Source organism: Ailuropoda melanoleuca, chromosome 13 (assembly GCF_002007445.2).
Source record: "Ailuropoda melanoleuca isolate Jingjing chromosome 13, ASM200744v2, whole genome shotgun sequence".
NCBI lineage: Eukaryota > Metazoa > Chordata > Mammalia > Carnivora > Ursidae > Ailuropoda > Ailuropoda melanoleuca.
Window position 1 is genome coordinate 38,040,915 of NC_048230.1, and position 27,365 is coordinate 38,068,279.

General features: G+C 49.0%; 2 protein-coding genes and 1 long non-coding RNA gene across 5 annotated transcripts in view; 2 read left to right on the forward strand and 1 right to left on the reverse strand.

The window, feature by feature from the left end:
- Positions 1–6,487, forward strand: SSTR2 (somatostatin receptor 2). Its single transcript, XM_002926182.4, has 2 exons — positions 1–270; positions 4,246–6,487. The coding sequence occupies exon 2, from the start codon at positions 4,337–4,339 to the stop codon at positions 5,444–5,446; it is 1,110 nt and encodes a 369-aa protein (XP_002926228.1). The 5' UTR covers positions 1–270; positions 4,246–4,336; the 3' UTR covers positions 5,447–6,487.
- LOC117795726 overlaps positions 5,320–27,365 on the reverse strand; it is a 22,709-nt gene continuing 663 nt past the window's right edge. The window contains exons 2-4 of the long non-coding RNA XR_004619871.1: positions 26,934–27,021; positions 25,749–25,924; positions 5,320–5,451 (exon numbers count right to left, since the gene is read on the reverse strand). This is a non-coding gene — a long non-coding RNA (uncharacterized LOC117795726). The remainder of the gene's footprint in view (positions 5,452–25,748; positions 25,925–26,933; positions 27,022–27,365) is intronic.
- COG1 (component of oligomeric golgi complex 1) overlaps positions 25,301–27,365 on the forward strand; it is a 12,585-nt gene continuing 10,520 nt past the window's right edge. The window contains exons 1-2 of one of the 3 annotated variants that reach the window (XM_034641478.1): positions 25,626–25,653; positions 26,940–27,050. Coding sequence is in view for 1 of the 3 variants with exons in the window: in XM_034641477.1 (XP_034497368.1) it covers positions 25,339–25,653 (315 nt within the window). In the remaining 2 variants the exon portion in view is untranslated. Of the gene's footprint in view, positions 25,654–26,939; positions 27,051–27,365 lie in introns of all 3 variants that reach the window. The other 2 variants (XM_034641477.1, XM_034641479.1) reach the window with 2 other exon arrangements.

Sequence of the window (27,365 nt, forward strand, 5' to 3'; positions counted from 1 at the left end):
TCCGCGGGGCCAGTCCCGGCGACGCAGCCACCCGCGCGCGCACGCGCTCGCTCGGCCACCGGCGCCCCGAGCCCCAGTCCGCGCTCGGCGCCGGGGGTCTGTGGGCCCTTTGGGCTCCGGGCGGCTCGAGGGGCAGGCGGGAGCCGGCAGCGCAGGACGACGAGCGCCAGGTGCCGGTCAAGCTGCTGCGCGCCTGGACGCCCGGCTAGATTAGGGACGGTCGCTGGGTGCGGGCGAGCCAAGCTAGCGGATTGCAGCGGAAAAGCAAAGGTGAGGCGTGTGGGAGTGTGTGTGTATGTGTGTGTGTGTGCGCGCGCGGGTGTGTCTGTGTGTGAGAGAGAGAAAAGGAGACGCACTTGGGCACCTGGGTGCATCTGCGCTGCATGGTGGTGCGCACCTCGGTGTGCCCAAGAGTAGGTCCGGGTGCGTGGTTCTCTGCCCTGTGCCTTTTGGGGGGTGATTTTTGTGGCAATGAACGACAGCGGCTGTCCGGCGTGAGTGGGGTCTGTGGATCGTGTGTGCAGGAACGGACGTGTCCGAACCACCGCACGCTGGTGTGGGTGGCATGCGCCCTTGTCCAGTCCTCGTCCCCCAGCTGACTTGTCCAGGTGGTAGCTCTGACAGGGACAACTTCTCTCCCAGCCACCTGCAAAAGAGCCTCCACGGGAGGAGAGCGAGTCTGCTGGGGTGGGGACGGGGGTGTCCCTGCTGGGGGCTTCTGCGGGGCTTGCATCCCGAGAGATCTGAGCCTGTGAGGGGCAGGTGTTGGAGCAGAGAAAAGGAAGCGCTTCTCTGTTCTTCCTTTCCCCACCTGGGAGATGGTCTAGGGTCCACTCCCCCAGCGCCCAGAAGGAGAGGACAGTTTGCCTATGTTTGGAAAGACCGAATCCCTGAATGGCCCGCGCCCGAGGCACTGGCCAAGTGCCCAAGCGGCTGTTCCCCTCTCCCAGCCGTCCCTGATGTCTCACCCACCCCCTCTCGGCGTTTAGAAACTGGGGTGCTGGCACGACCGTCTTTAATCCCCCCCCCCCGTCGTCCTCCTGGAAATAGGAAATTCTTTAGGAAACCCTTGGATCTGAGAGCCATCGAGTTGAGTGATGAGGATTTTCTGTGCCAGTCCCGGGGAACCGAATGGGCTGTCCAGAGTCTCACCTCTCCCCTATGCCCTTTGCCAGCAAGGCTGGGGCTTTTCTTGGGCGCTCTAGCACCGCGCTGGCCCGCACCTGGCTATTGTCTCTCCCGCAGGTGGGGCTGAGACCTACTGGGTTTAGCAGGCCACTGGAGAAGTGACGGTGGGGAATGAATGGGGTGGGGGGGTGATGCGGAGGTAGAATGCTGGGGAGAAAGGAAAAGCTGAAGGTGAACAGGATTTCGCACCCGTTCCTGATGCCCAGTCCCCAGCCCCACACTCAATTCTTAGGCTCTGGGAAAAGGAAGGGATGCTCCAGACCATTGTCACCCTCCTCTCCAACACAGCCCAGACTCAGTCTCAGAGGAAACCAACAACCCAGCCATTTCCAGGGTCTGTAACTCTTAGGCTGGAAAAATAAAGCAAGCAGAAAACCAAACTTCCTTATGCGTTTAATCGAACCACAATCCAACAAGTATTGATTGCCTGGCATTGGGCTCCCCTTTCACTGGGACCCAAATGAAGCAAAAGTCACTGGGAGACCTCAGGCAGCAGACTTCGTTGTTAACGAAATCAGAGTCACCGTGATTTAAACTCATTTCTTCCCTGGAGGAGCCTCTGCACTCTGGGCTGGTTCCCCAGCTTACCTCCTCTGCCACCTTCCCCGAGCTCAGCCCGCTGTCTATTCCTGCTTCTCAGCCTCTTTAGAGAAGCATTGACCCCATGCTCACTGAGACTCCAGCCAACAAGGCAGAGTTAGGGCAAGAGGTCAGAAGTTGACTCTCCCTCACCTGCACCATCATCATCCCTATCCCTCCGAAAGCTCTAGATAGAGCTTCTGCCACCCAGGGGTCTTCACCCTCACCCAGACATTGGAGTGTGAGCTTGCATGTTACATAGACACGACCCTGGAAATGCTAGTGATTAATGTACACTCCAGTACAGGCGGCTTCAATAGGATTCTGGGTCTGTAGAATTAATGTACCGATAAGACAGTTAGAAAAATAGTGGAAACAACCCACATTAATTCATAGATACCAAAAAATGGTATCTTTACCACTTTTCTTTTTGATAGCTGCCGGTTTATGCTTTTTACCCAATGCAGACCTTAAATCCTGGGTCCCCAAAGTACTTAGCAGAAAGGTCAGCCACAAAGCCCAGACCCCACTTTACAGACAGTTGTCTGGCAGAGAAATTAGCACAGGGAAGATAAACAATGCGCCTGGCAGTGCAGACGGAATCAGAGGCAAAGGTGGGCAAGGATCCTCGGGTACTTGTTGCTGGGGAAGTGCCCCCTAGCTAATTAGCAGTCTTGCCAAGCATAAAGGAACAATCTGCGGTCTTCACTCAGGCCCCGGGGAAAGTGCCCTGCTCAGGAGAAATGTCTCCACCAAGTGAATTATTCCCACTGTGTGCTTAGCACACCACCCCATTACCATCTTCTCTCTTACTGGAATCACCTCCTTCCTGCCCTCCCTGCGTCACTCTTCATATATTCGAGACCCAGCCCAAACATTCCTCTTCCAAAGCCTCCCCTGAATCCTCCAGGAAAGGAAGGCATCCTCAAGCCCTGTGTTCATTTCTCCACACAATTCACACCCTAGATGAGCTGGCTTCCTCCGCCTGTCTCCCCTCCTAAATTCTCACCTCCTAGAGGGCACCCCAGCCATGTCTCCTTCAAGCCTGTATCCCCGGTGTGCAGAACAAAGAAGCCCCCAGCACTGGCTTTTGCATGACAGTAGATAAATCATTTACTTATGTGATGAGCTATTGTTTTAGATCTTAGGCCAAACCGGTAGTGTTACAATTACTTTCCCAGCATGATGGTAAAACGAGTCAGCTGTTTAAACCAAAGCCCAATTACCAGTCACTTGTTTTCCAGCCCACTGAGCAGCAGATAGGATGCTGTGGAAAGTGCAGAAGGTCGGGTGTCCTGTGTTTAAATCTCAGCTCCACCAGTTATATACAGGGAATGGGAGCAAATTACTTAAACTCCCTAAGCCTTGGTTTCTCATCTGTAAAATGGGGACGGTGATCCCACTTCACAGGACGGTTGGGAAGATCAAGGGGATGAGTGTGAATGAGTTACGTTGCATTTGGAATTCACTTCTGTGAATGAGCCTGAGTCTCTCACGCCTGGCTCATGTTTTCCTCCTTCATCGGGGGATCCCAGGCAAATCCTCTGGAGTGTTAGAAGATGAGCGTTCTGAAGCAGCATCCCCCCGAGGGACTCTCTGAGGCATGTGGAGGTCAAGCACTGGGTATTGGAGGAAGAAAAAAAAAATAAACTAAATCATGCATTTTAAATATAAAAGCAAGCCAGATTTTTATTTTTTAATATTTAGGACCATACATTTGTTCATTCTATGGGCAGCTTTCAGTAGATTACAAATAAATGAGATGGTAGAGGAGAAAAGGGGGAAAGATAAGACTTGTTGAGTCCTGATTTTGAGCCCAGAACAATGCTAGGTGCTTCCATATATATTTCATCCCTTAACCTTCTGGGCACCACCATTTTAACCAATGAGAGAGTGGTTAAGTGCCTGGCACGAGGTCACATGGGCTTCCTGGTGGAACCCTAGTTTGTTTTACCTCTAAAGTCTGGGATTTTTCCACTCTGGGGCTTTCAGAATGGAAAGACTCCAAAGCAGTCGGCAAGTCAGCGATGTCCTCACGGGGAGCAGGCCAGGAATGCCGGTGTCAGATCCCTCTGAGTCAGGGCTGGACTTCACGCTCTGCCTTTGTACAGTCTGGACCAGTCAACTTCTTAGGAATCAAAGTACAGGTTTTGTTTTTGTTTTGGGGGTGGGGTTTTTTTGTTTCGTTTTTTTTTTGTTTTTTGTTTTTTTTGCAGCCACAGCCATCTCCCACATGTGCGTCACCAAAGACAAGATAAACTACGATGACTTAACCCAAACCCTTCCCCCCTGTTGGAATAACAACTCAAAAAGTCTGCACGCTGATGAGAATGGGCTGGTAGCTCTAACATTGAGGCAGAAAGATAACACATTTTCAACTGAAGAGTCTGTCTGAGAGGGTAAACCAGAAACACGGAAGGCTGGTGAAAGCTTAAGTAGCCTCTGACTGATGCTCCCATCTTCCTTTCTTCCTTGCAGATGTCACAGTGGACCCTTTGCCTCCAGGACACATTAAGGTGAGAATAAGACCCCTGGCTGGCTGGGACTAGCCTAAGGGTGTAAGGCAGCCATGGATCTGGAGTATGAGCTACTCAATGAGAGCCGCACTTGGCCTTCCCCTCCATTTGACCTCGATGGCTCTGTGGTGGCAGCCAACAGCTCAAACCAGACAGAACCATACTATGATCTGACCAGCAATGCAGTCCTCACGTTCATCTATTTTGTGGTCTGCATCATTGGATTGTGTGGCAACACACTTGTCATTTATGTCATCCTCCGCTATGCCAAGATGAAGACCATCACCAACATTTACATCCTCAACCTGGCCATCGCAGATGAGCTCTTCATGTTGGGTCTGCCCTTCCTGGCCATGCAGGTGGCTCTGGTCCACTGGCCCTTTGGCAAGGCCATTTGCCGGGTGGTCATGACTGTGGATGGCATCAATCAGTTCACCAGCATTTTCTGCTTGACCGTCATGAGCATCGATCGATACCTGGCTGTGGTCCACCCCATCAAGTCGGCCAAGTGGAGGAGACCCCGAACGGCCAAGATGGTCAATGTGGCCGTGTGGGGAGTCTCCCTGCTGGTCATCTTGCCTATCATGATATATGCTGGGCTTCGGAGCAACCAGTGGGGGAGAAGCAGCTGTACCATCAACTGGCCAGGTGAATCTGGGGCATGGTACACAGGGTTCATTATCTACACCTTCATCCTGGGGTTCCTGGTGCCCCTCACCATCATTTGTCTTTGCTACCTGTTCATTATCATCAAGGTGAAGTCCTCTGGAATCCGTGTGGGTTCCTCCAAGAGGAAAAAGTCTGAGAAAAAGGTCACACGGATGGTGTCCATAGTGGTGGCTGTGTTCATTTTCTGCTGGCTTCCCTTCTACATCTTCAATGTCTCCTCCGTCTCGGTGGCCATCAGTCCCACCCCAGCCCTTAAAGGCATGTTTGACTTTGTGGTGGTCCTCACTTACGCCAACAGCTGCGCCAACCCTATCCTGTATGCCTTCTTGTCTGACAACTTCAAGAAGAGCTTCCAGAACGTCCTCTGCTTGGTCAAGGTGAGCGGCACAGATGATGGGGAACGGAGTGACAGTAAGCAGGACAAATCCCGGCTGAATGAGACCACGGAGACCCAGAGGACCCTCCTCAATGGAGACCTCCAGACCAGTATCTGAACTGCCTGAAAAATAAATAAATAACACGCCAAGCTCTGCCAAGTGGCATGTGCTCCCTGCCCCCACCCCTCTCCTTCCTCCCACCCATCACACCTGGCTTCTAGAATAGGGAATTGCTCAGCATGAGTCCAATCAGAGAACCGTGTTTGAGTCGGCTTATCTGAGTGAATGATAATGTATTAAATTGATTACGACCCCCCTCCCCTTAAAGTGAATATTTAAATGCAGGCAGATGATTCCAAGTCAGGAGAAGAAGAGATCGAGTCTGGGTATGATCTGTAGAAGTGGAGAAGCTCAACAAAGATAGAAAAGTTTATCTACGTGTTTAAAACCTAATACGTAACCTTGTGGTCTTACATTTATACTTATCTATTCTACTCCTCGCTAGCCCCTGTATAGTTATTACCTATGTTTCCTGTGTTCAAAAGTACACGAGTAGCAAACTGAAGTATGCCTAGTATAGGTGGACGTTTATTACAATGTGGTACCTGCAGAAATGGACTTGCCATGAAGCCAATAAAGTTTAAGCTTCAGGGATCTCTCATGCTTGGGCAGTATTTTCACATGACCACACGTTTAAAAAAAAAAATTGTAAAAGTAAGATATTTTTGTATTATTTTTCTTAAAGAGGTTTCCTTAAAGCTTCCAGTCTCTCAAACCCACCTCTGCCCCTGGGAATTGGCCTTACTAATTTCAGGCAAGTTAGATCAAAGTAAGAAGGAAGAGGGGAAAGATAGTTGAGGACCCAGAACATAAATTCATGTGTTTTCTCTTCTTGGATATAATCAAAGAATTATTCATTTCCTCAAAAGGACATAAATGGTTGGGGTCATCAATTATTGTATTTATCAAAACAAATTCTGCTTTGTTATATGATTGCATTTTTTTTCTCCTTAATTTGCTTTAGTCTTTCTTAGGCAGCCATGGATGGGGAGAGTAGAGGAAATCACCAACACAAAAGGCAAAAAAAAAAAAAAAGGACTGCGATTCTCGTGGGGAAAGCATTTTATTTTCCCCACCATGAAAATAAATGAGTACAAATAAAGCAAAATTACACTTTATAAGAAACCATGAAATTCTTTTTTTTAAAAATGCCAGACTTGACTTCCTAATGAAAGAAAATGGAAATATAGTTCAATGACTCCTCTATCATGTTTTGTTTTTAGGGAGTGGATACAAAGCTAGGCACTAAAAAAAAAAAAAATCACAGTGTACTAAAGACCTGAGGACCCTGTTCCTAACACATAGGCACGTGTGCCAGCCCAGCAGTATGTGGCACGTAGCGGGTGCACGAGGAGGAGTGTCGGAGAGTCCCGTCCCTCACAGGCACACCTGTACCACCTTCCTCGCCCAGTAGACACATTAAACATCCATCTTTAATGCCACAGGCTCTCTGAGCTGTACCTCAAGCACAGTCATAATAGGCACCTCACACCATCAATGACATTTTTCTGTCCCTGAAATGGTAGATGAGCTCACCTACGACCCATTAGTAAGAGAGGATGCCCATTTCACCAATCACCAGGGTCTGAAGTAATATACAGTCGGGTGTTTCTGAGGATGCCATCATCTCTGGGTTTTGAGGAAAGCCTCACTCTTAGTGTCTCATGTATAGATGTGGCCATAAAAATGAGCTCTCCTCTCCTGCTCCTTGAGCAAGGGCCATTTGACAGAATGACTAAGAACTCCCACCTGTGGTGGTCGCTGTTAATGGGCTGCCTTCATTCTGTCCATATTATTCATGCCACCTCATTCCCAAAAGTGCTTATCGAGGACTAGGAAAATGTATTCGGAAATATTATGATAGATAAATAAATCCGTGCAAAAATTAAAAGAGGTACAATTATAAGATGAGACTCTAGGAAAGCTGTGACCCGAAAGTGCCCACAGTAAACTCTCCCACTATGACTGAAGGAAAGGTCAGCTCGGGACTTCCTAGCAGCCATGAGATAGAAGGTGACTGCGCTTACCCCCGCTCCATAAAAACAAGCAAAGATTTGGAAGGAAATGCTTTAAACCCAACATTACCATTACTAATAATATGAAATGTTCCAGGGTCTTTGAATAAAGGCTCATTTTTTACTTAGGGAAGTGATTCCAAGGGACCGAGAACGGATGGAAATAATTTCAGGGAAGACAGACTGTGTAGCACTCAGGCTCCTGCAATCAGATACAGCCTCCGAGGAGGCCACGGCCCACGGCAGCCATCCAAAGTCTTCAAAGACAATGCATATCCAGGTATACGGTCGGTGCTTAGCGGCACGGTGATCATTCTAAGGGGCCTTTAAGACTGAAGCTGTAATTCGGTCCAAATCAGCCAGCAGGTTGCTACTCTCTGAAAAGGAATTCTCCACTTTTTGAAATATCTCTTTCAGGGATAGCTCGCTCTCTGGTGGCTTTCGTTCTTCCAAAAGGAGTAAACATTTTAATTTAAATGTGAACACAATTTTAACTCCAAAATGTAAGCTGAGCCTTGACTCAACATTTAATTATGAACATGAATCTGCTGGATGCCGGGAGAGAACAAAAAGTAAGGCCCCTCCACTGATTTGAGGGCAGCCGATCATTTGGATTATACAAGCTACTATTTAAACCTACCCGTTAGCATGGGTAGTTAAGAGCTGGTTCAACCTAAGTGGATCTGGCGAGAGAGGCATCAGGAGAGAGAATGTGACATTGTGGCCTGTTGAATGACGTCAGTTTGTGTTTCAGTAACACAGAGTTGAATATGGAACGAGGAGTTGAAACTTTGGTGGAGTTCGTGCCATAGCTTGGGACAGTCTAGGCGGACAAGGAGAGGGACACTGGGGGATAGAAGGACACTGCATTTCCTTTGTTTTTGGAAGAAGAAAGAGGAGGAGGAGACAGGAAGCAGAGTTGGAAGAGGAGGAGGAATCATTACTCTTCAGTAGTTGTGGCTGCTAGCAAGTCCTGAGCGGAGCTTGTCGCCGGCCTTTCACTAAGTAATAGTGTAGGATTTTACTGCAGGCACTGAGGGTCACAGCTTTTCCTATAGTCTCATTTTCAAACTATACCTCCTTTTATTTTTGCATGGATTTATTTATCTATCACAAAGGGTATGCAGAGAGGAAAATGTGGGCTGGTGCGTGGGACTTCCAGAGCTGGCCGTGAACCGGAGTCCGTTTGCTTACACAGATTTAACCTCCTCTCCGTGGCAGAATACAAGTGTTGATGGCTAGATAGGAGCCCCATGCCAGAAAAGTGTACAGTCTGGTCATTGAGAGGTAGGAAGGAATGTCTGTTGGGATACGTGTTCCCAATCAGCTCCACGTGTGACTGTTCAGTTGAGACAGCTAAGTTAGGAGGGAAGGCAGAAGTGAAGGAATGTGGCAAGAGAACCCCTAAAGGGCTCCATATATGGTTGGGGGTCCCATTAGTGTTTCTGGACCATATGGCATCATATAAATCACCATAGGCGGCAAGCCGAGCATTTGAGCTTTTTAAGTTATAATTTATTCTTTGTCGCTTGTCTGACCCCCACTTTTGCCAGATTCAGAAACACTAAATTTCTTACCAAATGTTCTATCAGAGCAAACCTTCACCTAAACGGGTTGTTCCCCTTCTCATATGCGGATTTCTTAGAACATTCCCATAGGCAGAGTCTCAAATTTTTTTTCTGTAGCCGTTCATCTGGAAAGTCAGCGCCAGGGATTATATTCTATCTAACAGCCCAAAAGCTTTGAAAAGCTTTCGTGGGTCCCGGTCCCGTCAGGGTTGGGGACAGCAACGCTGGGATGAGTGTTCACGCCCCCCACCCCCACTGGCCACCGCGCTTCCTTTAACTCCGCGGTGACAAGACGCAGGCTGATCACCTAGTTTTTCCCCCTTAGATGTATCAGGTTGTATGGATCTGGGCTGGGCTTCAAAACAGAGTTAAATATTAGCCAAGACCTAACCAAGCTGAATATAAAACTACCGATTCCCCTGAGATTAAAAGTGAGTGTCATACTAAATGGAACGCTGTGGCCTGCTCACTGGGTTCCATGGACGTCTGCCTCCCATCGGACAGAGATTTTCAGCATGAGACGGATCACACAGACCCAACCTCAGGTGCGTGGAGAGGAAGGGGAGATGCTTTCACTTTTCATCCCTCTTTTCCTGCCATTCTTGAGGGGACAGATGAGGGAGAGAAGACCTCTTGGCCAGGATACTGGTGTCTGGTGAGGGTAGGTGGCTCCCTGAAATCTGAAATGGCATCCCACAGTGTCACACACTGCCATTATTCAGGGACTGGGGCCTCGGATTGCTTAAGCCACAGAGCAGGTCCCTTACAGGGCAGTCACTGAAGAAAGAAAGGCAGCTGAGCCGTGGAACTCCCCAGTCAGACAGCTTTAGCCCTGGACTCCGGGGGAGACACAGTTGTCCCAGGTCTTTACAAAGATCAGGTTGCAAAGTAGCCAGAACAGGGACCCAGAGGGAAATTGCTAGGCTCACAAGAGGAAGCCCCACGGTCAGCTCTACCCGACCACCCATAAATGCACCAGGTCAGCTCTACCGGACCACCTGTCGACCCAGCAGGCTCCTGGAAGGAGCAGCAAGGCCACTCCTGGGCCGTGCTCCCCCCTTCCTCGCAGATGGCTGGGGTACCAGTTCCCATGGAGGTGCCCCTCCCCAGGCGAGGGAGTGCAGCCATTACTGAGGGGGTGGCTATATTTCCTCATGGGTATTATTTTTCACAAGAAACCCGAGTGGTTCTCTTATAACATAACGAAGGCTTGGTTGTTTTCTCAACGTTCCCCAGCATCCTACTTCTCAGGACAAGGGGACGGTCTCCCAAGGCTCGCTCTGCTTTCTGCTCCCAGGCCCACGCACCCCCGCGATGTAGCACACACAGGCGACACCATGGAGCACACGTGTGGCACACACATTCATTTGCATGTGCTCACATGTGATATGCCTTCTATATCTTGTAGGCAAGACTTCCGACGCAGAGATTCTCCGGGACTTTCAGTGGAGGGACAGAACTATAATTTGACTAACTCGTTGAAGGTCTAGGGATATACACTTTTCCTTTTTCCTTCCTTTTTTTTTTTAAATGGGGGGGGGCCCTTGTGTATAAGCCAATTTTTCATGCAGAATACTCCATGCCTGATCATTGACTGCATTCCTGGTCCCACTCTGCTGTCTGTCCCTGCAAATATCAGGCCACCTCAGTTAAAAAAAAAACAAACAATGTAGAGTTGGCAAAACTACCATTCATCTCCACTGGTTAACCAACTGGAAGCATGTGTTCTGCTAACAGTAATAGTTTTGCCTGAGAAAAAACACACAATTTCTTTGGAGAAAAATCACTCAAAATAATTTTCAAATGGATTCTCACTGAGGACAGATTCTAACAGACATTTCTCCCCCCGCCCCGTGCTGTTTTTGTTTTTTTTTTTCTCCCACTAGGGTCTAACTGAGGTCTAACAACATGATGTTCGTTTCAGGTGTACAACATGACAGTTTGATAGTTGCACACACTGTGAGATGATCACTGCAGCAAGTCCACTGAACACCCGTCACCATACATAGCTCTAGAATTTTCTTTTTCTTGTGATGAGAACTTTTAAGATCTACTCTCAGCAACTTTCAAATAAGCAGTAGAGCATTATTAACTATAGTGGCCATGCTGTACCTTACATCCCCTTGACTGACTGACTTTATAACTGGAAATCTGTATTTTTTTTAGCCCCTTTGTCCATTTTGCCCACCACCGCCCCCTCCCCATGTCCCACCTCTAACCACCACCAATCTGTCATCTGTATCTATGAGCTTGGATTTGTGGGGTTTTTTGTTTTAAGTTCCACATGTAAGTGAAATCATATCGTACTTATCTTTCTCTGATTTATTTCAGTTAGCATAACACCCTCGAGAGCCATCCATGTTGTCACAAATGGCAAGATTTCATTCTTTCTTGGCTATCATAAATAATGCTGCCATGAACATGGGGGTGCAGATACCACTTTGAGATCCTGTTTTCATTTCCTTTGGATGGATAAATGCCCAGAAGTGAGACGGCTGGATCACAGGGTAGTTCTATTTTTAATTTTTTGAGGAACCACCATACTGTTTTCCAAGGGGCTGCCCCAATTGACATTCCTACCAACAGTGCAGAAGGGTTCTCTTTTCTCCACATCCTTGCCAACATTTCTTTCTTGCCTTTTGGATAATAGCCATTCTGACAAGTGTGAGGTGATATCTCATTGTGGTTTCGATTTGCATTTCCCTGATGATGAGTGATGTTGACATCTTTTCATGGACCTGCTGGCTCTCTCTAGGTCTTCTTTGGAGAAATATCTATTCAGATAGATAGTGTGCCCATTTTTTTAAACCAAATTGTTGTTATTATTAAGTTGTATGAGTTTTTTATCTACTTTGGATGCTAACCTCTTATCAAATATATGATTTGCAAATGTTTTCTCCCTGTCAGTAGGCTGCTGTTTCACTTTGCTCCTTGGTCTGTAGCAGCTTTTAGCTTCATGTAGTCCCACTTGTTTATTTTTGCTTTTGTTGCCTTTGCTTTGGGTGTCAAATCCAAAAAATCATTGCCATGGGGCGCCTAGGTGGCTCAGTCATTAAGTGTCTACCTTCGGATCAGGTCATGATCTCAGGGCCCTGGGATGGAGCCCTGCTCAAAGCAGAGTCTGCTTCTCCCTCCCCCTGCTCTTGCTCTCTCTTTCCTCTCTCTCAAATAAATAAAACCTTTTTTTAAAAAATCATTGCCAAGACCAATGTCAAGGAGCTTACTGCCTATGTTTTCTTCTAGGAGTTTTATGGTTTCAGGTCTTACTTTTAGGTCTTTAATCCATTTTGAGTTGGTTTTTGTGCATGGTGTAAGACAGAGGTCCAATTTTTCTTCCTTCCTCCCTTCCTTCCTCCCTTCCTTCCTTCCTTCCTTCCTTCCTTCCTTCCTCGCATGTGGCTGTCCAGTTTTCCAAACACCGTGTATTGAAGAGACTGTCCTTTCCCCATTGTCTGTTCTTGGCTCTTTTGTCACAGGTTAGTTGACCATATAGACGTGGGTTTATCTGTGGGCTCCCTATGCTCTTCGGCTGATCTATGGGTCTGTTTTTATGCCATTACCATACTGTTTTGATTATTACGATAGCTCTGTGCCCCCATGCTTCTTAATACAAATCTGAGGTTGGGCAGTTTGGGGGAAGTGGAGATGCTTGGCCACCAAGAAAATGAACTTCAGTTCTCTCCCTCAGGCATGAGCGCACCTCCACAAAGAGGCTCTTCAACATAAAAGAAGTCCCCCTTGCCCATCCTCCTGCTACAGGGCATGTCCAGGGTCCGGGATATCTACGTCAGCTCCTTTCGTGTGCTTTTTAAGTACCTGCCGGTATGTGATGGGGAAGAGAGCTGTGTCTCCCATCTGTAATCCAGACACTTCTGGAGCAAAGATTCAGACTGGACAAAGACTCACTCTGTTTGGCTTCGTCTTAAACGCCATTTAGCAGATTAGTCTCCCAAATCTCTCTTCCAAACTCCCAGGCGGATGGGCACCATGGTATTTATCAGGCTTGCTCAGAGAGGCAACAGACTACAGATGGTTCATTTTTCCTCTCCTCTGTACCTTGTCGTGACCACCTTTGGCGTTCTCCTCGCTCTAAAGGGCCCGTCGGCCGGAAGGTGACAGCATCGTATCCTTAGCCATGCTCCATGTGGCTCTGCTGGGAGCAGTCTTTGCAGCTGAGGAAACCCATCCCTCCTCAACCTTAAACAGAACATTTCTAGTCCAACAGAGCAGATGCAAAATCTGCTTAGTCATCAGCAACAAGGTTCTAGGCTGTTGGGTCAGCACGGAAATGGGTTTTTAGAGGGTTTGGGATTTCACGGACTTCTTTAACTGCCTCCAGGATCAACGAAGTCAACCCTCAGTGCTGGAGAAGAACCAAAGCAAGGCACTGAAGTGTCAGACTGCGTCAGCAGCGAAAACCTCACGTCGGAGGTGGGCTTCACCTTCCAGAACACCCAGTCAGCTGAGGCCTGGAGGTACTCGGGTAGTGTCAACATTGGAGACGGGGCACCTTTAAGCAGGAGTCTCACACCGGAAAAATCCAGCTCATCAGAGTTCATGTGCTTTAGCTGTTTCTTCCATCTGTCTTTTAAAACAGTGTTCACTAATATTTATTGAAATATATGCATACATTGAAATCTTAAAAATGCCTTCTCTTGACAAGTCCACAATGCCACCTTTAAACAAAGGCACACCTTAGTTTTCACAAAGTGAGAACGTGAGAACAGATTTTGAAGGAACTAGTCAGCAGAGGCCTTTAATCCCACGGGGGTAATGCAGAGCCAGGCCTCATTCCTGCTCCCGGCTTCTGGCCGTGGCCTGGCCTCAGACAGAAGCTGTCCACTGCACAGCTGAACAGGAGAAAACAGCTCCTAGTGAGAACAATCAGCGAATGGAGGCTGCTTACCCATCAGTTTGGAGGACAAAATCAGCCAGCCCGGCCCCACAACCAAATGCCATGAGCAGCCTCCACGCTCACCCCACTCGATGGCAAGCAAAAGCAGACAATCAGACTCTCCAGAATGATTTGGAAGCCTTTTCTCCAGGAGACAAAAAAAAAATCTCCATTCCACTTTCCAACAGCCTGAGGACCACGTCAGTAAGAAAGAACAGAGTATGGAGTTGACTCTGACAACGTGTTCAACGGCAGTTTAACGTGTATGGCATCTTTCTGAAAGTAGACTTACTCCGTGTGCCCTAATCTGTCCGTCACTCCCTCGCTGTCACTCACCAGTAAACGACAGAGGGTTTTTACAAACAGTACATCAATCATTCTCACAGGAGACTGAAAACTCGTCCTACACGAGCACTCACACTGCACTTCCCCCTCTCTGCTCTTCTGAGCGGGGCTGACGTTGTTGCTGTCCCCCTTCCTGAGGGTGGTGGAGGTCCAGAAATCCGAGCCTTCGGGCCCCCTCCTACCACGGCTGTGAAGGCTTTACAGAGTTTTCTTTCTCCTTCCATGCTCTGGACACAAGGAAACCAGGGAACATCCAAAAAAGCCTTTAGCAGCCCCCAACTGCAAAAACAGTGTCAATGCTGTGATGTGATAGATGGTTTTAATATGTCAAGAATAGGTGTGCACGCAAGCTATTTTTATTATTCCTGGGGTATTGTGAATGTGGTTACTCTTCTTAACATGTCATTCCTGCATGTCCAGTATTGAGAAGAAATTGCTAAAACCGCCTTTGCCTTCAGAGAAGCTCTATCTCTGTGAATGTGTGCGTTTCTCTGTATGTCAGATAAACTGTCCTCTCTCTTTGCTGTTATAACTGACTGTGTATGCTAGAAACCCAGAAGCAAACATTGCTTTTTAGTGACTTTTTTTTTTTTGGCAAGTGTACTGTTCTATAAACTACCTTCCCATGAAACCATACTCTCCACCAAAGGGACTCAGACTGAAGTTTGTTCACTAGGCCACCTGTGTGAACTCACCTCTGCTCCCATCTACCTCTGAAAAAAGACTACACATTCAGGGACATGGGCCACGGTCTTAGGTCACGAGATAACTCACACTTTCCAGGTTTCCCGAAACACTGACCCTGGAAACTTTAGGATATATATATATATTTTTTAATTCTAAGCCCCATGAAAACCCTACAAGACGTTTTCTCGATGTCTTAGCAATCATTTGGTAGCAAAAGAAAAACAACATTTTAAAAATAGACAGCCACTGCTGAGTCCCACTTGGTCTGCAGACTGATCCTTCATGAGCCGATGGATGGCTTCCAGAATCTGGAGCTGAGCTGGGAGAGCATGGCTAGGTCACGGTAAAGCACGCGGGGACAGGGGTGCTCTCAACGTGCCATAAGGATGTGCCTGCTCCTGCTGATGGCAGACGTGATGACAGGGAGACCTCAAGTGTTTTAAAATTAGGCCAAAGAAAAGAACTTTTTTTCACCTTCCCATCTTCTTTTCATTCATTCAAAATCAAAACATAATGAGAATTTCTAGGGGCTGAAAACGGGGTCTCAGCTACAAATCTGCTGACACCAGAAAAGAAAGCGAGCTAACATTTGGAGAGCTCACGGCAGACCAGTCTCTGTGCTGGGCACTTTCTAGGGGTCATCTCATTCAGTTCCCCCAGGAGCTAATGCCCACTCGACAGACGAGGAAGCCGAGGCGTGGCGAACTTGCATCCCTTATCCCAACCTGCGCTCTGAACCGCTCTGCCCCATCGCACTTCTACCCACGAGACGTGCCCGACCTTCCCCAGCCCACGCTTCCTTGTCCGCGAAACAGGGATAACACCATGAACCGCGCAGAGTTGTGTAAGAGACTGGGTGAAAGAAAAATATTTTGAACAACTTGTCACATTATCAGGCACACAGAGGTACCCAGTAAATATTAGGTTTCCTTCACCTTCAATCACAGCAAAAAAAAAAAAGACCAGAAACTTTTTGGTTGTTAAACAACTGACCATTTTCCAAATTGGCTATCATAATCCTGCCATTAGTGGAGAGCGTAGCGGGCACTGACCCCGCCAACCACGTGATGCAAGATGAAAGCCGGTCTAGGGCAGGAAAGTAAATGCATTATGTGTCTGCCGATAAGGTGTGCACGCTTCCTATCTACACGGGGTGTTCCTTTCTGCAGAAGGGGCTTTCCTCTCCCGCCAAGCCTAACTAAACTTTGGTCTCCTCCAGATCGGACTGGGGATGTAAGTTCCCACCTCCCTAAACAGAGCCTCCTGTTGCCGAAACATTCTAGAAACTTAGCAGTTCGTGGCATGTCAGAAATTGCTGAACTCGTTCTTTGTTTTTTCTCCAGTGTGAGACCATGGTCGGCCTGGGGCCTGCTGCTAGCCAGAAGGAGAGGATCGTGCCACTAATCCCGGGTCTGTAACCATCTGTATCACTATTAGGTCCAGCTGGAAACAGATGGCGCACTCAAAGGGGGTTAACTAAAATGAATGTAAAGAAGGAACCGTGTACAGAGGTGTGGGTGGGCGTAAGGGCATCAGCAAGAGATGGATGAGGCGCCGGGACACTCCATACAGGTGGAAACCTTTACCAGCCCTGGAGCTGAAGGGACAAGGGAGGGGATCGTGTTACTGGGGCCGTGAGAGCTGCAGCCACGGGGAAGGTGTGACTCTGTGGGAGCTGTAACTGTAAAGTATACTCAGCCAGGGCCAGCGTCACCGTGGATCCCTCTGATCTCCTCCCATGGCTGAGCTCAACCCGAGCCAGAGGGTAAGAGAGCCAAGGCAGGCAGTCCACAGAGGCCCGCCTCAGGGCACAGAGCAGAGAGGGGCACAGAGCACGGACGGACAGACGGACAGAGCGGTAGGGAGGAGGCACAAGGGGAATCCCCAGCACTCCCATGCATGGGCCAGCCCCCAGGCACCCCAGCATCTCAAAGCTGCCCACGCTCTACCGGCATAGCTGAAGGGAGCTCAAGAACACTGTCACCTTAGGTACCGGTGCAGCCGAGGGGCCCTGGGGGCCTTCCAGTGTTCGCAGCACTCTCGAATTCCTAAGAGGATAAACGGGATTTTCAGAAAACAACCAATGGATGGCTTAGATGGTGCAAAAGGGGTCCAGGGTTTGAGTTCCACCCACAGAGTATTCCGGGTGGTCAGCTCCCAGAGATTAAACTCTGCTTGGGGCACTCCCTCTTCAGAATACAATTTTATGGTCTCCCTGTGGAAGGAATCAATTCATCTGCACACAACTTCTCAAATGTCAAAGTCAAGGAGGATGCTTTTCCCCTACCCCCACCTACACCAAAAGCATATCGAAAAACCAACCTGGCTATTCGACACATATTAACCAGCTGTTTGCACGTGCTCCTAAACTATATTTGCAAACACCCAAACCCCGCATTTGCTTGTGTCTACAGAGCCAGAGTCTTTTATCATCCAGTCTTGGGCCAAGCAGGGCTGACGTATCTCTTTACTGGTAGGACGTAAACAAAACACGACACAAACACGCACCCCAACCCAGGAGAGGTAGAGCCCAGCACCGCTTTCTGCAAACACAGCTCCCCCTCCCACCTACCGTTCTGTAGCATCCCCAGAGGCCTGCTTTCCCTGAAATGGACATGTCCTGAGCTGATGTCCGATACTTAGATTTTAGGTTGAGTAAATCCCAAGACAGGGCACGATCCTGCCACTGGCTCATTCCATGGAAAAGCAGACTAGAAACTGCTTCCTCCCGAGCTATTCCTTCAGGTGTTGCCATATCCAAGAGGGAAGCATCCCACCAAACTGTATCATCGCAGCCGGATATTCTCAGGTGGCCCCTGTGCGTGCCTGGGAGGCTCCCGCTCTTTTCTAGGTGAGGCGAGGGCAGCGGTATTGTACTAGAACAGCTTCTCTTACAGATCTGCGTCTTCAAGCTGAAGACCTTCAACCAGGTTGGCAGTGACCGCCTCTCCTTGAACTTCTGCCAACCCCCGGTATCACTGTCATAGAGTATCGACCTGTGTGAACACACTCACACGCAGCCCCGAAGCACCAACATGATGGAACAAGATGGTGAAGGTGGACAGGAGTTGTTGGTTTTTTTTCCCCTAATTCCACAAGTAACCTTCGAAAATGCAAAGAATTCACATAATTTGGAGGAGAGGGGAGGGCTGATCCGAAGGTGAATTCATTCCACACCTCTGAAATTTGAGTAAAGCTGATTATTTTCTTTCTTTCATATGGATTCTAAGGTAAGGTGTACTTTGAATATTTACTGATTTGTTAGCAAACCAATAAATTAATCTATTACAAAGTTAAATGATTATCTGTGCACTAAAAACATCGTGAGCATCTCCTGTGTTGCCAGACAGTGTTCTGGAAGCTGGGAATTCAGTGAGATGAAAGACAGACCAAGTCTCCCCTCCGTGCTGTAAGGGAGACACTCAACAAACAAATACAACAAATAAGGGAACACGAAGTCTCAATATAGTAACAGATGCTCTGATGAAAATACATGGACAGTAGAGACAGGCAGTTAAGCACATATGTCCCAGAACCAGACAGTCTGGTTTCTATCTCAGCTCTGCTACCTCCTAAGTGACTCGGGGCGAATTATCTAATCTCCCTCGGCCCCAGCTTCCACCTCGATGAAGTAAAAATAAGAACTGGATCTAGTTCGGAGGGATTTGTGGATTCGGCGAACTGTGAGCATGAAATAAGGTAGTTCGTTCATATCCAGAGTCTGTAACAGTGGCTGACATACAGTGAGCCCCGGATCAATGTCGGCTCTTCCTACTTTAGATGAGGGCGGCCTAGGTGGGCTTCTCAGAGGCAGTGACCCCCATGTGAATATCTGGTAAAAGAAACAGCCAGAGGGGGCTCCTGGGTGGCTCAGTCGGTTGAACGTCCTACTCTTGATTTCGGCCCAGGTCATGATCTCAGGGTGCTGAGATCGAGCCCCACGTTGGGTTCCATGCTGAGCGTGGAACCTGCTTGAGATTCTCTCTCTCCCTCTGCCCTCCCCCACCTTGCCCACACTCTTTCTCTAAAAAAAAAATTAAAATAAATTTAAAAGAAAAGAAAACAGCCAGAGTGGAGACCTTAGGTAGAAGTGAGCCACACCTTGCTTATGAAACAGAAGGAAGGTGGGTGAACTAGGAGTAGACGGCTGGGAAAGGTAAGGCCATGCAGGGACTTGGTGGTCTTTGATGGGAGTGTGCCTCTGCCCCCAAGGGGCAGGAAACCATCAGAGGTTTGAAGCAGGGAGGCACTAGGATGGACAGTGGGTGGACACGAAGGACAGGGATCTATTGTAGATCAGGGATGAGCAAGCTATGGTCCACAGACCAAAGATGGCCCCTCTGCCTGCTTTTGTAAATAAAGTGTTATTGGAACACGGCCATGCCCATTCATTTACATCCTGTCTAGTCATGATCCCCTGCTATGGTTGCCTTGTTGAATAGTGACAGAGGCCATAGAGCATGCAAAGCCCACTGACTCTGGTTTTTGCTAGCAAAAGTTCATCAACCCTTATTTTTGAGGAAGAAGAGTCTGTAGGACTTGTAAGTAGGTGGGGTGGGGGGTGTCAAGGATGATTCTGGGTCTCTAGCCATGAATAACAGGGTGGTGCCATTTCCTGAGATGGAGATGCCCTGGGGGAGAGTGCAGGATGGGTGGCAGGCAGAGAGTTATTACTGGGGACGCGTGAAGCTTGAGATCAGCCTGGGGTGTTGCAGGAGCTCAGGCTGGAGCCACAAATGCAGGCATCACCTGCAGACACCATTCCTTGCTCTGCATTTCCACCGCTACAGTGACCCTCTAACTCTTAGGGCCGCAGGGCAGGAGGGGCTCACATGGACAGGGAATGCAGACCAAAAAAGGACGGGTGCTAGGGCTCTAGCCTGGACCCATCAGGGATCAGAAGTCAAGAACAGGAAGAGGAGCCAGCAAACATGATGGAGAAGTGCTCTGTGAGGTAGGAGGGAAGGCCTTGGGGCTTGTCGCAAGAGCCAAGAGGAAACACTGTCCACAGGGGCAGGTCAGCTATGCAGAAAGGCTCAGAAACTGAGAAGCGGCTGAAGCTGGTGAGATGGTCTTCCTCGCTGTTACCGGATGGGGAGGTGATATGAGAAGCCCTGATGGGCGGAGCTGGGGAAAAAAAGAGAACCGGAAGGGCCTGGAGACATCCATCCTGATGCAGAGAGGAGAGATAGGCAGGAGCGGAAAGGAGGCGTGCAAACAACAGAAGAGGTTTTTAAGATGGGACACACCAGAGAATATTGTTAAGATCCAGGTTTTACCCGCCATCTGAAAGTCAAGTGTTCCTACAGAACCCTTCAGAAGCCAAAATGCTGCAAAGAAGCAATTACCATTAATTCGTATGGGAAAAATTTTGAGTGCTCCCATACCCAAAAAAATCACCTCTTAGTCTTTTCTGATACTTTGGGACACATCTTGGTAACAGACACACAAAACCGGTGGAGATACAGCCTGGATGCTCACAAACTCAGTTCAGAGCTGCGGCAGTCGGATGCTGGGATGCTGAGCGTGCTTGGGGGGAAGGGGCTGGGCGCCCCCTCGCTGCTTTGGGGTGCTGCCTCTATCGGGTGGGGCCTGGCTTCTGCAAAACCGACACTGCACACTGTTTGCGCTTTTCGCCTGTTTTTCATAAAAGTGAAAATCCTCTTCAAATTCTTTCGGTTAGAGAAAATAGATTCCAAGGGAGGTCTTTCTTAAAAGCAAAGGGGCCTACCATAAACTTTTGAAAAGCAGGAGGGGCTTATGATGGCAATGATCTGGCTGAGTGGGGGAAAAATATACAGCAGAGAAGGAAGTGAAGACTCTGAGAGGTGGGAAGGGAGATCCAGAGGTCAAGTGGAGAGGTCAAGGGAGCAGGAACACTCTGCTCTAACGAGAGAGCAGGTAGAGGAACTAAGGAGGTATTCAAGCAGGCTGGCAGATGCTGAAGAATTCCCATGAGGACATTCCTGTCTGATTACTGCGATTTTCTCAAAACAGCCAGGAAAGGCTCAGCCGCTAGGCTGGAACGGCAGCGAAGGGAAAAGATAACGTATGGGACTTGGAAAGGAGTCCGAGCCTGTTACAGAGTCACCGACTGTTAATCAAATGTCTTTCGTCTTCTCCACAGCATCTGGCACAGAGCTGGTGAACACGGTATCTGTTTGACTACACACTAATTCAGGACATCAGCTGTGCAGCATGAACTTTCCATCACCTCTCTGCCACTTTTTTTTTTTTTTTTTTTCAATCAAGGTACGGAGAATGTGTGTATCCCAGACGTTCGGGCTCCGTTCATCAGCGGTGAGGACTGCCTGGCTATTTGTCCAAAGCAGAGTCTCAGGAATCTGCAAACAGTTAAGTCAAATAACCACCCCTCCGACCACAAATGTCAGCCCCGGCAGACACAGCGGATGAACAGGGCTCGGAAGATAAGACATCAAGACGGCTGCATTAGGCTTTCTTTATCCCCCTGGCATCTGGGCCCAGAGCAAACACCCAACGTCTGAATCCCACCAGGTGGCGGTGCAGAGTCCAAGCTTCCGTCTGGCCCCTGGTGTTCCTTTTACCGACAGGGTCTGCCCTTTGCAGCATCCAATTCCCCTTCCCCTATCTTTCCTCCCCTCCCTGTTAATCTGCTGTTGCTGCCGCTCCTTTTCTTTTTTTCTCCCTTTTGCCTCTTCTAGTATAAGCTTGCTTCTTCCACTTGTCCTCTCTTCTCCGGGTGTGCCCGGCCCCCATCCCATCCCAGCTCTGTGAGGGGCTGCCCCTCCCTCCGACATCATGGGGGGGGTGTCCCGGGGTGAGTCTTCTGCAGGTTCACTCTTCAGATGGAACACGGAACTGCCTGACCTGCGGCCACCGTACGTCAAAGGAGAAGGACTGAAACAAGTTCGTGAGGAGGCTGTGATATGGGTAAGAACCATTTCACTGCCTTTGGTGTTTTGACTATTAGGTAATTGATGGCAGAAGATCCTTTCGCCTTTTCCAACACACCCTTTGAGCCGATACTCTGTGATTCTGTGACGTATATACATGATGCTTTTCGCTCATCATGCAAATATTTATTGACTCAGCCTGGAAGCCAAGGTCTCCGGGACCCCTTCCCAGATGCTAGACCACATATCACATAAGGGAAAGGAGAATGTACGGTCTCTGCAAAGTCCAGTTACGAACCCTTCTATTTTCGGCATTATGTTGCCTTGATTTCCATATTTCTATTAAAAATATAAGAACAAAGCTGTCCCCTCAACAGTCTGAATGAAACCAGAATGCCAATGGGCCCAGAGAAGGCAAATGTGTCAGGACAAGTTCCCAGTTTTGAAAGCGAGCCCTCAGGCGCACAGACACTTGGCGACCAGGCCTGACCATGCTGGCAGGTGTCACGTGCCCCCAAATCACATTCCAGCTCAGGTCCCAAACTGCCGAGATAATTGCAGAAAGTAGGAAGCAGTGTGGGAACCATCTGAATGTTGCTCAGAATTGTTTGGCCCACCTGTCTCTTGATGTTCTAAAATTTTCTTCAAAGCTAATAATGTGACAAAGTAGAAAGATCAAGGACTTTAGAGTCAGGCTGACCAGGATGGGTAGACAGGCTTGGCTGCTAACTAACTGTGTAATCTCAGGCAGGTTACCTGGTTCTGCCGAACCTGACTTTACCTATCAAACGAGCGTAAGACCACCTACGCGGTAGGGTTATTGTTAGAATTAAAGGCAACATATGCAAAATACCTAGATGGGGCTCAAAATTACAGTTAGTATAACTGGCAGAATGCCTGGGTTTCAATTCAGAAGCCCAGGATGATCTAAACATAATCTCTTGAATGTTAACATTGGATGTCTTCTACCCCTGAAGATTTAAGGTAAAAAGAAGAAAATGACAAGACATCCTTCCCGCCCCCCACACGCACGGCGCGCGCACTCCTCCCTAAACCAAAAAAAAAAAAAAAAAATGATGGCGATAAAATTCGGAAGTGCCCTTTGCTCACGCACCTCCTGGAGGAAAACAAAAAGGACCAGTTTCTCATCTCTGCCCCTCTGTCCCCAGCACTTGCCTTGTCTGGCTGCTGAAGCTCTTGGCCCCAACCCTGGTTTTGAGGGCCAGACAGCAAACAAAACAAAACAAACAATCAAACCATAGAAGAGGAAGGGGATGCAGGACCTTGATGCAGAAGGGAAAGACGACGGAGACAAAGTCGTAGACACATTACCTCCAGCCCCCGGAGCCTTTCCAGCGCCCAGTTTCCAGTGCAGAAAGGTTTGGTAACAGCCTCTGTTAAGCGCTCAGTTCTGCATGCAGAAGAGCAACAGTGGCATCTTCAGGGCAGCCAGAACTTGGCTGGGGAAGCAGAAGGGAAGCTCTGGTTTCAGAACACACCCCACAGGGGAGACGTCTGTGGCCAACTGGCCTTTTCTCTCCCTGAGATGACAGGTGAGTGCACGGTGCAAACGCCCTCATACAAACCCCAGGCCCCCCACCAAAACTGATACCTGGACATGCCTCCCTCTTACTGCTAGACAGGCATCAGCCAAACTCTTACATGGCTGGAAACTCAGAAGGGTGTGTCAGTTAGGGACTCTAGGGCAAGCAACCAAAACTGATTTTGATTTTCAAAGAAATGAAACTTATCAGTTAGATACTGGACAGCTCATGTAATCTCTGGGAAAGCTGGAGAACCAGGCTCTGGAGACAAGGACAAAGGGAAGCGAAAACATTCAGAACCCAATCAAAGCAGGCCACCGGGCAATCAATTCTGGTGAGGGGCCTCACTATGGTCACCCATAGCTGCCACCAGCAGCACCGCCAGCACAGGCAGCTGGGAGCTCCGGCTGGATTCAGTGCCCCCGCTGCTTCCTGACATCACTGGCTCTCCACTGAAAGTCCCAAGCAGTTGGCTGATTAGCCAAGCCCAGGCCCCCAGGCTTGCACCATAGCTGTAAGGGGTCCCTGGAAAAGATCTTGCCACACAGAGGTGATTTCCCCAAATACAGAAAAGACATTCCACAGATGCTGGGCAGCCAACATCAGTAAAATATCCCCTACGGAATGTAAATGACATGACAGCAAATTGCAGACCTAGCACCATGGAGTGTTTTAAGTCTGTGGGAAGTTGCATGACAAACCAGTAAAGGCACAAGCCAGGAATTCAAAAATCTCAGTGAGATCCCATCCCTTAATTAGCTATGCAACTCAGGTGGGCAAATAAGCTTCTCTGGGTTTTTGCATGGAATATGCACGAATAGAAATATCCCTAGTGATTTTGCAAGGCTGATGTGTATACCAAATTAGTTAATTTTGTGTACAGGCTTTGACAATTATACTGAGTAAATCCTTTTGCCTCTTGGGGTTCCAGGTTACCCATCTGTAAAATGAGGATATTCCCTACGTTGCAGGGCTATTGTGAGGTATATATGAATGGTTTGATATACAAATTTAAATCTTTGCTGTTTGGGATTTGCCTTAAAATAACAGAGGCGGTGGGTGGGAGAGGAAGAGAGTAGGGATAGAGAGAGAACTGACCCTGAGTTAGTGTTAAAGCTGGCGGTGGGCACATTACATCACCCTTCCATGTCAGTTTGAGTATGAACTCTTACATAATTTTTTTTTAATGAAGGGTCTTGGAAGTACTCAGAAGAAACAAGCCCCATTCTCCCCACCCCGCACTCCCAGGCGCTGTTTCTCAGGCACTGCGCCCCTTCCTCTAGGCCACCATCCTCCGCCCCAGGCGGGTGCCAGTGCTTCCCTTCGTGGTTAAACACTGGCTTGAAATAAAAACGAAGGCCCCAAAGAACTGACGGGCATCAAAGAAAAATCTAAGCAAAATGAGCGAACGCGCGCCCTAGGGAAGAACCGGTCCGGAACGACTGCGAAGTTGCTCTCGCCGATGAACACGAACGGACCCCAACTCCACCCCGGGCACTGCATTCGGTCAAGGGCCCAGAAAACGATTAACAACAACGCCACAGAAGACTGCACACCCGGTGCCAGGAGGCGCCAGCGAGCGAAGTGATCGAGCTGTGCCGGACCCTCTGGCGGCTGCGGCTTCCCCAAGAGCTCAGCTCAGGCGTCCCGAGCAGGCTGTGCAGTCGGACCGCGGACGCAAAGCTCGTACGAGGGGAGGAGGCATCTGCGCAGGCCGGGACTTTGGATCCCCAGTACCAAGCTCGCGCAGACCGACCGCCAGCGGCAGCGGTCTACCCCACCCGCCGCGCCTGCGTTTAAAAAAGAAAAAAAAGTGGAAAACAACAACAACAACAACAACAACAACAACACACCGCCCATCCCACCCCGGCCCCGCCCCTCGGCCGTCCAGAGGAGCCCCGAACAAGCAAGGCCGGCAGCGGGGCGGAAACTGTTCCGCCCCCACCCAAGATGGCCGCCGGGCGGACCTTCGGGAGGACCTTCGGGCGGAAGTGACCCGTCGCGACGCTGACGAGTCCATCATGGCGGCCGCGGCCGCTTCCCCCGCGCTGAAGCGGCTGGATCTGCGCGACCCCGCGGCGCTTTTCGAGACACATGGAGCGGAGGAAATCCGCGGGTTGGAGCGCCAGGTTCGGGCCGAGATCGAACACAAGAAAGAGGAGCTGCGGCAAATGGTGGGCGAGCGGTACCGCGACCTGATCGAGGCGGCCGACACTATCGGCCAGATGCGCCGCTGCGCCGAGGGGCTGGTGGATTCCGTGAAGGCCACCGACCAGTACTGCGCCCGTCTCCGCCTGGCCGGCTCGGCCGCCCCCCGGCCGCCCCGGGACCCGCAGGTCAGCCCCGCACCCCCCGGTCCCAGCCCCCGCGGGACCCGCCCCCGGCCCTCCCGCGGCCGCCGGTCAGTCCCCGCCCCCCGCGCGAGCCTCACCTGCCTCAGGGAAGAGCCTGCGGCTCATTTCTGGACTCCCTTCCTCCCGGGAGAACGCCGGCGCTTCTTTCGCTGGCTGCTGACCCGTCGTTCTGCAGCTCTCTTCAGGAGCCTTCCCTGACTTCCGGGCCCTGATTCCCTCACCTGTTTCGTGGCTTCGCTGGGCTCTCCCAACTCTAGATGAAAACGCCAGGGGTCTCTCGCTAGACAGTTCAGCTCATTCCCGATATAACGTTTCCTGACATTCTTAGGACACATTTTTCCGTTGTGTTAACACCTTCCCCTCTTATCGTTCATTCCTCATCCTAGTCTTTTCCCCCACCCCACTCCCAAGAAAACCTCCACAAACTCAAAGAACTCTTCTATCTTTGGTGGAATTGTTGAATGACAGTACCAGCCAGCAAGCCGCCGCCTTTCAATAGCGGAACATTTTCATTTTAGGGAACTAAGGTTATTCTAATCGAGTTACCCTAAGTGTGGTTTTCCCCCCCAAACGCTAATGATTAGACCTGGTACGGAAGGATTCAGCCCTAAATGCATCCTAATACTAGAGCAGCATTTTGCATTCCTAAAGAATGTTGACTTAGGGATGACTAAGTGAACGGGTAGGGAGGGTCAGAAAGGTAAATGGCAATTTGTTCTTAACGATCCTGGGGAAGAAACTTACAACGACTTGCAAAAGTACAGTTTAGCTCCAGTTTGAAACTTTTTAATACGACCTGTGTTTTAGAAGAATCTGGGTCAGTCTAAGGCAGGGCTCACACAACACAACCACAGAAGACTGGAAATACTTTTTGAAAAGAGAGACCTCACCCTGTCCTCTGTAAGCTGTGCATTTATCCCTGCTGCCTCCTGGGTGGCCAGCCTTTCCTATAACTAAGTCCTGCTTCATGGTTTATTAAAAAGCTAACTAGTACTGTGGCTGACTTTAGAAATGTATTATTTTTATAGTTGTTATATCTGATTTATTCTCAGTCAGACCCACAAAAATTTGAGGGCCCTTTGTGTGTTCAGGCCCAAAGAAACAGAAGCCCTCTAATTTCTGCTCTGAAGGAGCTTATAATCTACTCAAGGAATTATAAATCCATGTAAAGTTAATGAGAAAAATGTAAATAATTCAGAGTAACAGTAGAAAGCATTTTAGGATAACGTGTGATTGATTCGAAAATAATTATGTACATTTACCATAAGATTTCCGAAGGAAGTCACTTCAGGCTTGAGTCCGCCTCAGTAAGGAGAGCCCTTCATGACAGATGAGATTTGGAATATGGGTCTGGAGTATGAAAAGACAATTAAAAACAGGTAATCAATTTAATTAAAGCAGGAGTTCTCAACCTTGGTGCTTTTGACATTGGGACTAGATCATTCTTTGTTGTAGAGACTGTCCTGTGCATTATAGGATGTTTATAAGCATCTCTGGCCGCAACCCCTAGACACTTGTAGTACCCCTCTCCCCCCTCCTGATGTCTCCAGATCAGAACCATCAGAAGGATATGAATCTCCTGGGAACTTGGGAGCAGAGTGGTGGTATGCTAAGATACATTTGGAGGTCAGATGACTAAAATTTTTGGTAGGCAGATAAATTTAGTTTTGAACATACTGATTATGGAATGGCAG